A 12,469-nucleotide genomic window follows, 5' to 3' on the forward strand; every position below is an offset into this window, starting at 1 on the left:
TTCGGCCTAAGGCCCAAGCACACAACAAGGGATGCCTGACAACCATCTGCTGGAGACGGAGACTACTGACAGGCAGGTATCAGCACAGATGTACGTGACATCAGAGAGCCTGTTGCTGTCTGTCTCCATCTGCTGGTTGGCATGCGTAACCCACTTTGTCTTGCCTGCGCTTATCTGACTGGATGAAGAGGAAAGGAAATTATCAGGTAAGAAGTAATTTCACCATTGCAAACGAGATATCATGGCTCCTGCAGACCCGGGTACATTACTGCTGCCATAGGTCAGTAACTTTCCAGCTAGCCTCTTCTGTAAGTGCCACATTAAAATCTAACAACCTTTTCAACTGTGAATTTGAAACTTTGTGGTCCTTGTGGTGTGTCTTCACGTATAGAGTTAGACCTTGTGTTTCTTTTAGCTACCGTTTTATTTCCACAACTGATGCCTGTTTACAATTGCAGCAGTGATGCAAATCTAAAGATTTTCCAATTAGGATAATCCTGCTGCTAAATTAAGCCTCTCTCTGCTGCTGCAGCACAGTTGTGAGCAAAAGGCAGCTCGTTACCAGTCCTGACTGCATCCTCTTAAAAGTTGAAGCATTGCCTCCGTTTAAGTTTCTGCTCCAAAAATTGAAGGTCTGTGTTACCCTTGTTCACCCCTTGGGTTTATTCGTGAAGATTCTAACCCCCCCTGAACCAACCCCAAGAAAGTCACATTGCTTCTGCTGTTTTGAATACATTTATTCTTGTGTCAGCAATTTGGTGTTTTTTCTTCAGCTTCACATACAGCATATAAAAATAAAAATAGCATATATAGATTCTATTAACATTTTTGCTTTTTAAGGACATCGATTTTGGAGATAAAAGGCATTTTTTTAAAAGTTGCATGTTCTTTCCTTCGGCACCTTCTGAGATGCGTAATCTCTAAAGGTTTTTATACATACGGCAGGGTGAAGGGGCTCAGCTTTAAAATTACAGCAGGGATTGATTGTAACAGCTATGGCTTAAAACACAACTCCTGGTCCAAAGCAGCTGCCTACATGGCCACAGCGACCGACCCTCCATTGGCATTGAAGAAGAGAGTGGAAAAGGTTTGTCCTTGGAATAGGCAGGTTATATATTAACCTTCCATCTTGCACCTTTAGATCTGTAGAGAGTTTCTAGTCCCATCGTTAAAATGACCTTAAGAAGGCTCCGAGAGCCAGCATTTTGTTTCTCCCTGACTTCCTGGGGACCTCTGTAGGTAGATGTGTGCAGATGGGTTTGTATCCATGGATGTTGCAGCAGAGAGGAAGAGAAGCCACTACGTGTAGAAGAGGCCTTGTGGTTTTGTGTCTTTGGGCTGTTAGTGTGTTGTGCATGGACTGTAGCTCAGAATCATCAAACTCTTACCCCTCTGCAAGCAGCTCTATGTTTTTAGGATGATAAAAATACATAACTTTGTCACTGTGTAGCAGTTAGTTAGGAATATCTGTGCTGGGGGGTAGCGGGCCTTTCAGACCCTCTACTTGCCAGTTCAAAATGAAACCCTGCCCAAGTTACCAGCGCGTATCTTGGGGACATGGCACAGCGCGTATCTTGGTTTATCCAGCTGTAACTGGATAACAGTAACATTTTTTTCTCCCTGCATTTGGAATCCAACCAAATCACACATTAACTTAGTAGTGCAACTTTGCACCCTAGAGGTGGCTGCAGCCATAAAGGGGACAGGGAGCCAGTTTGAATGATACGTATTTACCAACATGAGCACGTTCATGTGCGTATTTGCACACAGTGTGACAGATTTATAGCCCTGGCTTCCTTCTATCGACAAGATGGCACAGCTCTGCCACTGATGATGTAAAATAAGTGACTCCCACCAGGACAGCTGCGCACAGGTACTTGCATACAGCGCCTCTTGATAAATCTACTCCCTTGTATACGGCTGCGCACAGGTACTTGCATACAGCGCCTCTTGATAAATCTACTCCCTTGTATACGGCTGCGCACAGGTACTTGCATACAGCGCCTCTTGATAAATCTACTCCCTTGTATACGGCTGCGCACAGGCACTTGCGTACAGCGCCTCTTGATAAATCTACTCCCTTGTATACGGCTGCGCACAGGCACTTGCGTACAGCGCCTCTTGATAAATCTACTCCCTTGTATGCGGCTGCGCACAGGCACTTGCGTACAGCGCCTCTTGATAAATCTACTCCCTTGTATGCGGCTGCGCACAGGCACTTGCATACAGCGCCTCTTGATAAATCTACTCCCTTGTATACGGCTGCACACAGGCACTTGCGTACAGCGCCTCTTGATAAATCTACTCCCTTGTATGCGGCTGCGCACAGGCACTTGCGTACAGCGCCTCTTGATAAATATACTCCCTTGTATACGGCTGCGCACAGGCGCTTGCGTACAGCGCCTCTTGATAAATCTACCCCCTTGTATGCGGCTGCGCACAGGCACTTGCGTACAGCGCCTCTTGGTAAATCTACTCCCTTGTATGCGGCTGCGCACAGGCACTTGCGTACAGCGCCTCTTGGTAAATCTGCCCCCTTGTATACACTCCCTCTTTTGTATGGTCATACCATGCATAGAGCGGTTCCTTTCTTTGAACACTCGTGCACATGAGGTCTGTCTCTTACCTGTCCTGCTAGTAGGATAAAGGATGGCTAGGGACCCTGGTTTTCAGTTTTTATTTTACCCAGAAATGTATCAGTGTTTATTACAACAAGAACAAAAACAGGAGAAATCAGTGGTGAAAAAAGATGTCATTTTTCCAGGCAAATATTTATTTTTTGTGTACTAAACACTGAAATTCCTAGGAAAATAAAATAAAAACTGAAAACAAAGGTGCTTAAGGATGGAAAACAGTCTGCACCTTTTTTTTTTTTTGTAAATGGTAGTATCTCTCCATTCCTCCCAGGCCTCTCTGCTTCATCCCTTTTTTTTGTTGCTGCTTTCAGTTTTCCTTTCATACTTAATTTACTGTTTTCGTACCTGCTAGGAATAGGATAACATCACTTAAAATAGACTGCAGGAACGTCTTCCCTCCCCCGAGAGAGAAGTGTCATCCCTGTGGTATCCGGATGCATGGCATGAAAGTCCCAGGGGGGCAAAGGCAGTGGTAAGAGTGGCATGGATGCCAGGGGGCAGACAGTAGTGGTAAGAGTGGCATGGGTGCCAGGGGGCAGACAGGAGTGGTAAGAGTGACATGGGTGCCAGGGGACAGACAGGAGTGGTTAGAGTGGCAGCGCTGCTGAGGCTGCTGCAGTAAAAGGGAACCCAGACTGAAATGGCAATTAGCGACACAGGGGGTCCGACTCCCGCAGGAAGGCTTCTCTGTCTGGTTCTGTAAAGGTGGCATGTACAGGGGTCCCCTTTGTGCTACTCGCTAGGCCCCTCCTGGATCCCATAATCCCTGGCTGGGTACTTCCAGCCACAACGCGGGCAGCATCTCTGCCTGCTGGGTCTCTGCCTCACATCCTCCTCGGGTGTTGGCATTCAAGGGATCAGGTCCCCACATTTGGGTGTGAAGGGAAAAAAAAAAAAAAAAAAAAGAGGTAAGACGTCTGGTTAGAGGGAGATGTCAGAGGTCACTTGGAGGGTCTGGCCATTGGCCCGGTTTCGGCCACTGCGTCTCATCATGTCCATGCGCCTATAAGGCTGGTTGCGCAGATCTGTTTAACAAGAAAACAGAGTAATTAAAGCCACACAGAGCACATTTCCTACTAATTCAAAAAGAGTCCTCCCTGCCCCTGCTTCTCCTACATCTTCCTTGACTCTTCCAACTAAGTCTCATTTATTCTGCGCTTGGTTCTGATATAATTTTGCGTCATATCAAATGACATTCCCTTAGAATAAGAAGTAGGGCACTTCTTACAATTGCGACCCTTCTTAACCACTTCCTTTGCTGGCTCAGGCTGTCTAGACGAGTGTAACTCCTGCAGGACCTGCAGCCCCCGCTTCCAGTACATCTCTTGCCTAAGCAGTGGGGGGCGATCTCGTGAAAGCACAGATGCAGGAGGTAATACTTAACGAGCAGGTTCTTACTATTTTTGTCACCACGCCCCCTAGTACAGATACTATGTTCTGAAAACTGAAGTCCATCTCACTCCCCCCCCCCCCCCCACCAAAAAAACCCAAACGCCATCCCGTGGTTACCTAAAAGGCTGGTGCTACGGGGGGCTGTCCTCGCCGAAGCTGGCATCGCACAGGAGGCGGGAGGAACGCTTTCCCGTGCGGGCAGTGAAGGGGATGTTCTTTAAGACTGGGCAAGCAGATCCGGGAACGGGCAAGCAGGAGGGAAAGAGAGAGGAGAGGCAAGAGCAGCAGCAGAGTGAAGAGTTAGTCTGAGCAGCAGGTGAAAGAAAGAGGCACAGTCCCAACACAAGGCTCACGACGAGGGCTTCAAGAACATGGGTCTGGCACAGCATGTTTTATGCAGCACCCCCCCCCCCCCAAAGCATGCTGGGATCGGGCAGTCTAACTTCCTGAGATTTACTGGCATGCTTGGAGCCCTCTGGCAGGGGAGCTGCAGACAGCAGGCCTGGAAGAAACCCCCCCCCCGATTGATGCAGCACACTGAACACCCTGCTGCAGAGGTACAGCCTTTAAATGTGGTTGACTATTCCTAGGGGCAGGACAGGAAAGTTGCTTACCTGTAGCTGTTGTTCTCCATATACAGGATATTAACCGTTCCACATGCGGGTGATTGGCATCGCCTGGCACTTCTAAGAGTGCATTTCAGCTCATTCGCTAGAAGCGTAGAGGTTTTGCACCCACATAGTAGGGCCCTGCACCAAGCAGCTCTGTGAAGCCCCTTCAGTCGATATCAAAGCTAACAGCACGCACTGCAAAGCGTTGATTAAACTCTACGGGGAGGTGAGAGGGAATGAGTGACAACAGATCCAGGCAAGCAACTTTACGTTCTCCATGAACACCCAAGCTAAGGGTTGTCTTGACGTTCTCTTCCATCTACTCTCCTGCAGCAAGACACAAGCTGAGAGTCCTCCAGGCACTTCCCTGCTGAGATGCACCTTTCCCAGACACAAGGCCGGAATCCCTCAGGCGCGATTCACCATTCCAAGGCACAAAATCCCAAAGCGCACAGTGAACCAGCAACAAGCTTGGTGCAGCGGGCAATTTCTCCTATCATTCATTTTATAAACCATCTCACGATTTACTTCTTGCTCTCTCTGAATGGTACAGTCATCTGTAAGATGCTCTGGCTGAGAGGGTTTCACTCCGGGAGGAGAGGATGGGAAATAATATTCATTGTCTTTTGTGGTGTTAGTGTTTTGTTTTGGGTGATTTTGTTCTCTCTGAAGAGAAAACCCTTTTTTCCCTTTCTTTTTCTTCCTTCTCACCTTTGCTTATTAATATTTAAATCATTTCTGGCACCAGACTGGCTTTTTTTTTTAATTGATCATGAATCTTTTCTGCTGTCTTTTGCTTGAGACTCAGCCCGTAGGAATGTAGAAGTTTACACGGACTTTTGTGTCCTTAAGATAAGACACTAAAGAGAGATGGGGGTGGAGGGGGATTTTTCTGTTTTCTTTGCCTAAGAAAAAAACAGCACAATTTATCCCCTTCTGTATGAATTAATAAAAGTAACTCATTGCAGGTAAAGAAACGAGACAGGAAGTCTTGTGGATCCTGCCTTACTAGTTTAGAAATAAAGAAAGCATTTTTTACTTCCTTTTTTATGTGATTATTTGTGATACAGAAAGAAAGACGAGGAAGTTTGCCTGTTCTTCCACGGAAGCTGCAGAATCAAAGAAGGGTTTTTTTCCCCATCCATAAAGAGAATTTATGGATTGTTTTTTTTCTGTTTTTAAATTTATTGAATTTTCCACAAGTAATTTAGCATTTTTATTCTGAACTGTTTCTTTTTCCCCTTCCCTTTTTTCCTTTCTCTTGGTGGGGTTTGAGTAATGTCCTATAGATGCAGTCTGATTGAATGAGCTTTTTGTCTTATATGTTATCTGTTGTCCTATGGGATGAGGAGGAAGTGTGCATATATTATATGTTGTCCTATGGGATGAGGGGGAAGCGTGCATATATTATATGTTGTCCTATGGGATGAGGAGGAAGTGTGCATATATTATATGTTGTCCTATGGGATGAGGGGGAAGCGTGCATATATTATCTGTTGTCCTATGGGATGAGGGGGAAGTGTGCATATATTATCTGTTGTCCTATGGGATGAGGGGGAAGTGTGCATATATTATCTGTTGTCCTATGGGATGAGGGGGAAGTGTGCATATATTATATGTTGTCCTATGGAATGAGGGGGAAGCGTGCATATATTATATGCTGTTATCCGATGGAATGAGAGACTGCTTGAGCTCTCGTGGCATGTGCTTTCAGACCAGTCGTGATAGTACGGCCCTTAGAGATGTAGGCTGAACAAATCGTCTCTTTCAACTACCTTACCAAAGTAGCTTTTGATGCTTTATCTCCTTTCTTTGGTCCCCCACAAAGCACGAAAAGTTGGTCTGAATTCTGAAAGGCATTAATGGCCTTCAAATAACAGAGCAGGACACGGCGCACATCTAAAAGATGGAGGTCTCTACCTGACGAAGAATCTAGAGACCAATCCGGAAAACCGGGCAGTTCCACTGATTGGGTCATGTGGAAGGCTGACACCATTTTTGGCAAAAGCGATGGAACTGTACGCAAGGAAACCTTATCGGAAGAAATACGCAAAAAAGGATCATGACAGGAAAGAGCCTGAAGTTCTAAAGTTCGTCTGGTCGAACAAATCACTACCAGGACGACCGCTTTCACTGTAAGATCCTTTAGAGTGGCCCAGCCTAAGAGCTCAAAGAGAGGGTCACAAAGAGCTCGCAAAACCAGGTTAAGATTGCAACCTCCAGTTCCTTTCAGAAAACGGATGACATCCAGACTTGCCCTGCACCCGGCCCCTGAGACAACTCAGGGCCGAAACCTGAACTGGAAGGGAATTATAGGCTAAACCCTTGGACAGGCCCTGCTTAAGAAAGGATAACAGATGTGGAACAGTTACTGACAGGAGCTCCAGATTTTGCGGAGCACACCAAGACTCAAACATCTTCCACGCCCTGACATACGTCATTGAAGTAGAAGGATGTCTAGCCTGAAGCAAGGTGGAAATTCTGAGTATCCCTTCATGTGTCGTCTCCACCTCTCAAAAGCCAAGCCGCAAGATAGAAGTGATCCTCCCGATCCAAAAAGATGGGACTTTGTTGCAACAGACCCGGTAGATGGGCCAAGCGTAATGGACTGTCCACTGCCAGCTGAACCAGATCTGCAAACCAGGGACGACGTGGCCACTCCAGCGCCTCCAGAACCATGGAGCCCGGGTGCTCTTCTACGCACCGCAGGACTCGAGCTATGGGCAGCCAAGGGGGAAAGGCAAACAGGGATCCCCGGCCACCTGCACACCAGGGCATCCAGCCCCACCGAGCCAAACTCTTTCCTGCGACTGAAAAATCTCACTGTCTTTGAGTTGACTTGCGTCGCCATGAGATCCAGTTGAGGAACCCCCCCCCATCTAGCACAAATGAGACTCCAGGCTTCTGGGGGCAATTCCCACTCCCCGGGATTCAGTTCTTGTTGACTTAGGAAATCTGCCTGGATGTTGTCCATCGTCGAGAGCGTTTGGAGGAGCCCAAAGTCATCTCCCAAGGTTTCCTTTTTGTGGAGCTCTTAGCTAAAAATGCCTCATGCATCAGGAGAATAAACTTGGGAGAAAACCCAACCGGGCTCCCCGGTATACCAGCGCCACTGGAGTCGGAAGCTGAATCGTCCACACCCCCCAGCTTGGGCACAGTGGGTGGGGGATCATCCAGGGGCAAAGGCCTTCTCTTAGAACCCGCCTCCGCCAACTGACGTGAAGCCTTCCCGGATTTAAGCCCTTTAAGGGAGGTCCCCTCCCCCCCAATGCACAAGTTGTGCACAAAGAGAGGGGACTCAGCATGGCAGTCCATGTGCCACTGGTCTGGACTGATCTGGGTATGTCCAAGAACCAGAATTAGTGCTGAAGTTTTGGGATTTAAGAGCGATCCCTGTGTTTAGAAACTACCGTCAGTGATAACTTGAGCCCGACTCTGCTGCAGACAGTTGAAGGAGTAGCAGAAAACCCACCTGCAGGGGCTATGAGAAGCCCAGCTAGGCAGTACTGCGTCCACTTTGCCACAGTTCTGGAATATGCACAATCTCAACAGGCAAGCATATAGAAGATCCTGTCTCCTATGCAGGTTTGCACCTCTATCATCTGCTGGAGTCAGAAATACCGAGGGGACTGCAGGTGGCACTCTCTGATATGTAGCAGTGCCTCAGTTTTGTTTCTCTGACTCTGTTCCTGATCTGGGTATGTTCAGGAACAGACTGATGCTAAAACAGGTCTCTTGCAGGAGGGTCACTTGTGCCATAAGAATCACTTGGTATGTTTACATTGAAATGGACCTCCCATTGTCAGATTGTTCCTGTCTAGCCACACTGCTAAAGACTCTCTGACCACTTTTGTGCTGAGACCAAGCCTTTGGGAATACTGATTTCCACTGAGAACAAAAAACACAGGGATGACAGAGAAAGTCTCATGTGTAATCTGGCTCTCGGGAGTATATGAACAAATGAGACCATACAGCTCAGCATCCTGAGAGAGACCATCATTGTTATATTTGACTGTGAACTGTTGCTATAGACTATTCACCCAATTTGGGGAAAGGAGACCCTGACCTTTATCAGGGTAAGTCCTACCCTTATAAACTCATTGGTGATTTGGAGATAGGTGGCCTAGTGAAGGCCTTGGCGTTCCTTTGTCCTCTAGGTACAGAGAAATGAATACACCATGTCTTCTGATATGTATAGTCACCACGACTAGGCACATTGTAGAGAAGGCAGTGCACTGCTGATAAGCCAAAACAGGGGACCAACTCTTCCAATATCAGACCTTCCACTATGAAATGCAGGCATTGCTTTTGATCTGGATGAATTGGGATGCACCCACGGGCATCTTTCAAGTCAGTTTCCCTTCTCCAAAATCAAATAAAATCCTGGGACGAATGATCATTTTAAATTTTCCCCATAGAAGACTTTGTTCAGCTATGAGCTCTAGAGGGAGATACAGATTGCCAGACTTTGTTTGAGATCAGGAAGTTGCTAGAGTAGAACCTTGTCACCTTTTCCCTGGGTGATGCCACCTCTATGGTCTCCACACCGCGTAAAACAGAGACTTCTGCTATTAAGAGACCTGCCTCCTCGGGGGTCTGTTTGTTGGGCGTTCTTGCAATCTTAGTCATCATCTGGGCCCACAAATGGGCCCAGATGATGGCCATTCCCTGAGACTGGGACACAGGCCACAATCTCTGTAAGGAGTCAGAAAGACGTTTTCAGCTGGGTGATCAAGTCTGGAGTTTTTGGCTTGCGATCATGCAGCATTGCTTTGTGTTGCTAGTTGCTCTCCGTGGAAAAGACACTGCTTCACAGGCTGCTGTTGCTCCTGTGTGGTAGTGCATAAGGTTTGCAATGTAGTACAATGGTGCTTTATAAGGACCTTAGCCCCCAAATAGGTTGTTGTTCATGCAGGGCACGTTGACCAACGATCATGCACATCTTCATGGGGCCCTGAGGCTCTACATAAGAACATAAGATTTGCCATACTGGATCAGATCGAAAGGTCATTCAAGCAGAGTATCCGGTTTCCAACAGTGACCAATCCAGGTCACAAGTACCTGGCAGGATCTCAAAAGTTCGATAGATTCCATGTTGCTTATCCCAGGGACAAGCAGTGGATTTCCCCAAGTCTACCTTAATAATGGTTTATGGACTTTTTCTCCAGGAACTTGTCCAAACCTTTTTTAAATGCAGCTACACTTACATCTTTTACTATATCCTCAGGCAACGAATTCCAGAGCTTAATTATGCATTGACTAAAAAATATTTTCTCTTATTTGTTTTAGATGTATTATCTAGTAACTTCACAGCTTGTACCCTAGTCTTTGTACTCTGAGCCAGGCCAACCTGTACAGTCCTATGGACAGTGCTGATCCCCTGGTAACCTTATCAAAGTTGTCATGATGTTGCTAGAACATGGTGTTTGCCACATTGCTGGCCCTTAGAGATTAGGGTAAGGCGGTTGTGGCATTTTGTTATCAGAAACCTCCTGGAGCTTCTTCTGTGTTTTCTCCAGAATAGTATGTAAATATTGCACCATTAGCAGCAGTAGCAAAATGGAAAGAAAGAGTTTTTTGGCTTAGGAATCTAGCAGCTGGTAGTCCTGGTCCGGAGGAGCTGAGCCAGGTTTGTCCTTTTCTTTGCCTTGACCTCCATTATTATCTACTGGTGAGGCAGCTAAGCATTGTTGAATTCCAGTATAGTGCATCCATCCTCTTCGCTACAATTTGGGAAAGGAGAGACACATCCCCATTTTATTTATTTTTTTTAATTGTAGGTCCTTAAAAATCGGATGGATCGGCACAGCCACAATGTCCTACGGACTTTTACAATATCGGAGAATGCTTAGCATTGAAGTTGTAGGCTCTGAAGAGCACAAAAAAAAAAGTCCTGACATCTCTTTTGATAAAGGCTGGTTTGAGGAGACCTTCGGGCTGGTGTGTGTGTGTAAACGAGCATCGTGGAATGGGTTTCCCCATAGAGGGTGCTCACTACAGGCCCTACCTGATTATTGCATTAGCAACGCCTGCTACTGCGCCAGAGATCGGGAGGGCACGGAAGCTGGGACAAACATGGCCCAGATGCACTTGGGCATCGGCAGTGTCAAAGCTCCATGGTGTCCACATCACATCCTTCTATCTGGCCTTCTTAGGAGGTCAGTCTCTGGACTCCTACTATGCCCTCTGGACCCAAATGCTTGTAATTGACAAGGTCAGTGAAAATAGTTGTGAAAACAGATTTTGCTGGTGAATCTTCGCAGTTTTAACATTTTAGAGAGGTCTGGGTGAAGCACGTTGAACAACTCCACAGTATCGCAATCCACTGCCAGGCAGCGAATACATTGTAAATACTTGCAAGGGATATTTATTAGTTACAGGTTGAGCACCTTGAGAAACCTGAAGCCTTATCATCAACCGTAGTTAGAAAAAAAAAAAAGGGCAGCCAGCAAATTAAAAGAATTTGGAAAAAAAAAAACCCTCAAGAAAACAATACAGGAAACCCTAAGGGAACTAGTGTGGCGTGAGGAGCTGCTGCTGAAGACTGTTTTCCATTCCATGGATCATAAAAGGCAGGGCTGCTGAGTACTGTGACTACTGCATGTGTGCAAAAGCCTTCCAGTGATCTGACACTTGTCATGTCCTAGTGCCGCGCGAGAACGTCACTCGCAGGTGGAACTGTTCATCCTGCTTGTCCATGGAGAATGGTTGCTTCTCCACCACTGCTGACCTCTGCCTCTCTGCTGTAAGGATCCTGCTCTTAGTGTGCCCAGAGAAGCACAGTGCTCTGCTTATTTATCCACAGGGCTGTGCCATGCTGAGGCTCACTTATCAAATCTGTGCTGCAGGTGCCAATGACTGTTGGGTGCTTCGAGACCTGGATCCATTCCAGCCTGTGATGAGTCTTAGCGTTGGCCCCATAAAAATTAACCCAAACTGAGGATGTAGATGAGCTGTTGAGTCCACACAGGTCATACCTGTAGGAGGAGTCTGTGTCTACATTCTCAGGTCTGGATAAGTCTTAGGCTGGTTCAATAAAAAAAAGGTCTAACAGCTTGCAGAAGGATAGTATTAGGCAGCAGTCATGCACTACGCTTCCATTATTGAATGTACTGAGCTGTACGGTGCTGTAGCAGTATAAATGCAATACCTGCCCTTTACGCACTTCCTTCCCTTTCTTACCTGCCAACCCCCTCTGGCCCCCCCATCTCTCCTCCGTGTGTTGTAGAAAGTAACGCCTCTACCTTACCCGTTATTATGTCCTCAATTGCACCATCCTTCTCCTCGTAGATCAGTGGCTCCTTCACCAGCTGCTTCTTCTTCAGCTCTGCGATCAGGTCCATCTGCTGGCGCCTGGCCTTGTGGGTAGGTGACTATGAGAGCACACACACACAGAGCACAATTTCAGCAGCAGCGGCGCCTAAATGTGGAGGGGCTCTTGCCCTCCGTCCCTCCCTCCCTTCCTGTAACATATCTAGCTCCCTGCAGGAACAGCCAAGGAATAAGGGGGCTTACATTGTAGGATAGGAAGAACATTGATGGGGAGGGTGGTCAAGTAATGTTATGTAGGCAAAAGTGATGGAATATTTGTTATTGGAAGCTCTGAACAGCAGGCTACATATGCATCTATCTGGGATGATCTGGGTGCAGAGGATGGATAATTGACTTCATGAGGTCCCATCCAGCTCTACGATGCCTCAAGGCTTAGGGATCACCCGTGGCTGCAGTGCAGCTTGAGACACTATTAGCATTACCATGGGCTCCAAACCATCAGGTGTATGTTCTGCGAGTCCCAGACTACATGTCCGCATGGGAGGCTGAACTCAGGGC

At 47.0% G+C, this 12,469-nt stretch overlaps 1 protein-coding gene across 2 annotated transcripts in view; it reads right to left on the reverse strand.

Moving 5' to 3' along the window:
* Nucleotides 1-722: 722 nt before the first annotated feature.
* The window catches only part of FMNL1 (formin like 1), a 97,507-nt gene continuing 85,760 nt past the window's right edge, over nucleotides 723-12,469 (reverse strand). For both annotated transcript variants that reach the window (XM_029572545.1, XM_029572544.1), the window contains exons 25-26: nucleotides 11,889-12,012; nucleotides 723-3,661 (exon numbers count right to left, since the gene is read on the reverse strand). In XM_029572545.1, coding sequence (XP_029428405.1) covers nucleotides 3,558-3,661; nucleotides 11,889-12,012 — 228 coding nt within the window. In that variant the 3' untranslated portion in view covers nucleotides 723-3,557. The remainder of the gene's footprint in view (nucleotides 3,662-11,888; nucleotides 12,013-12,469) is intronic.

This window comes from Rhinatrema bivittatum, chromosome 12 (genome assembly GCF_901001135.1).
Source record: "Rhinatrema bivittatum chromosome 12, aRhiBiv1.1, whole genome shotgun sequence".
Classification (NCBI taxonomy): domain Eukaryota; kingdom Metazoa; phylum Chordata; class Amphibia; order Gymnophiona; family Rhinatrematidae; genus Rhinatrema; species Rhinatrema bivittatum.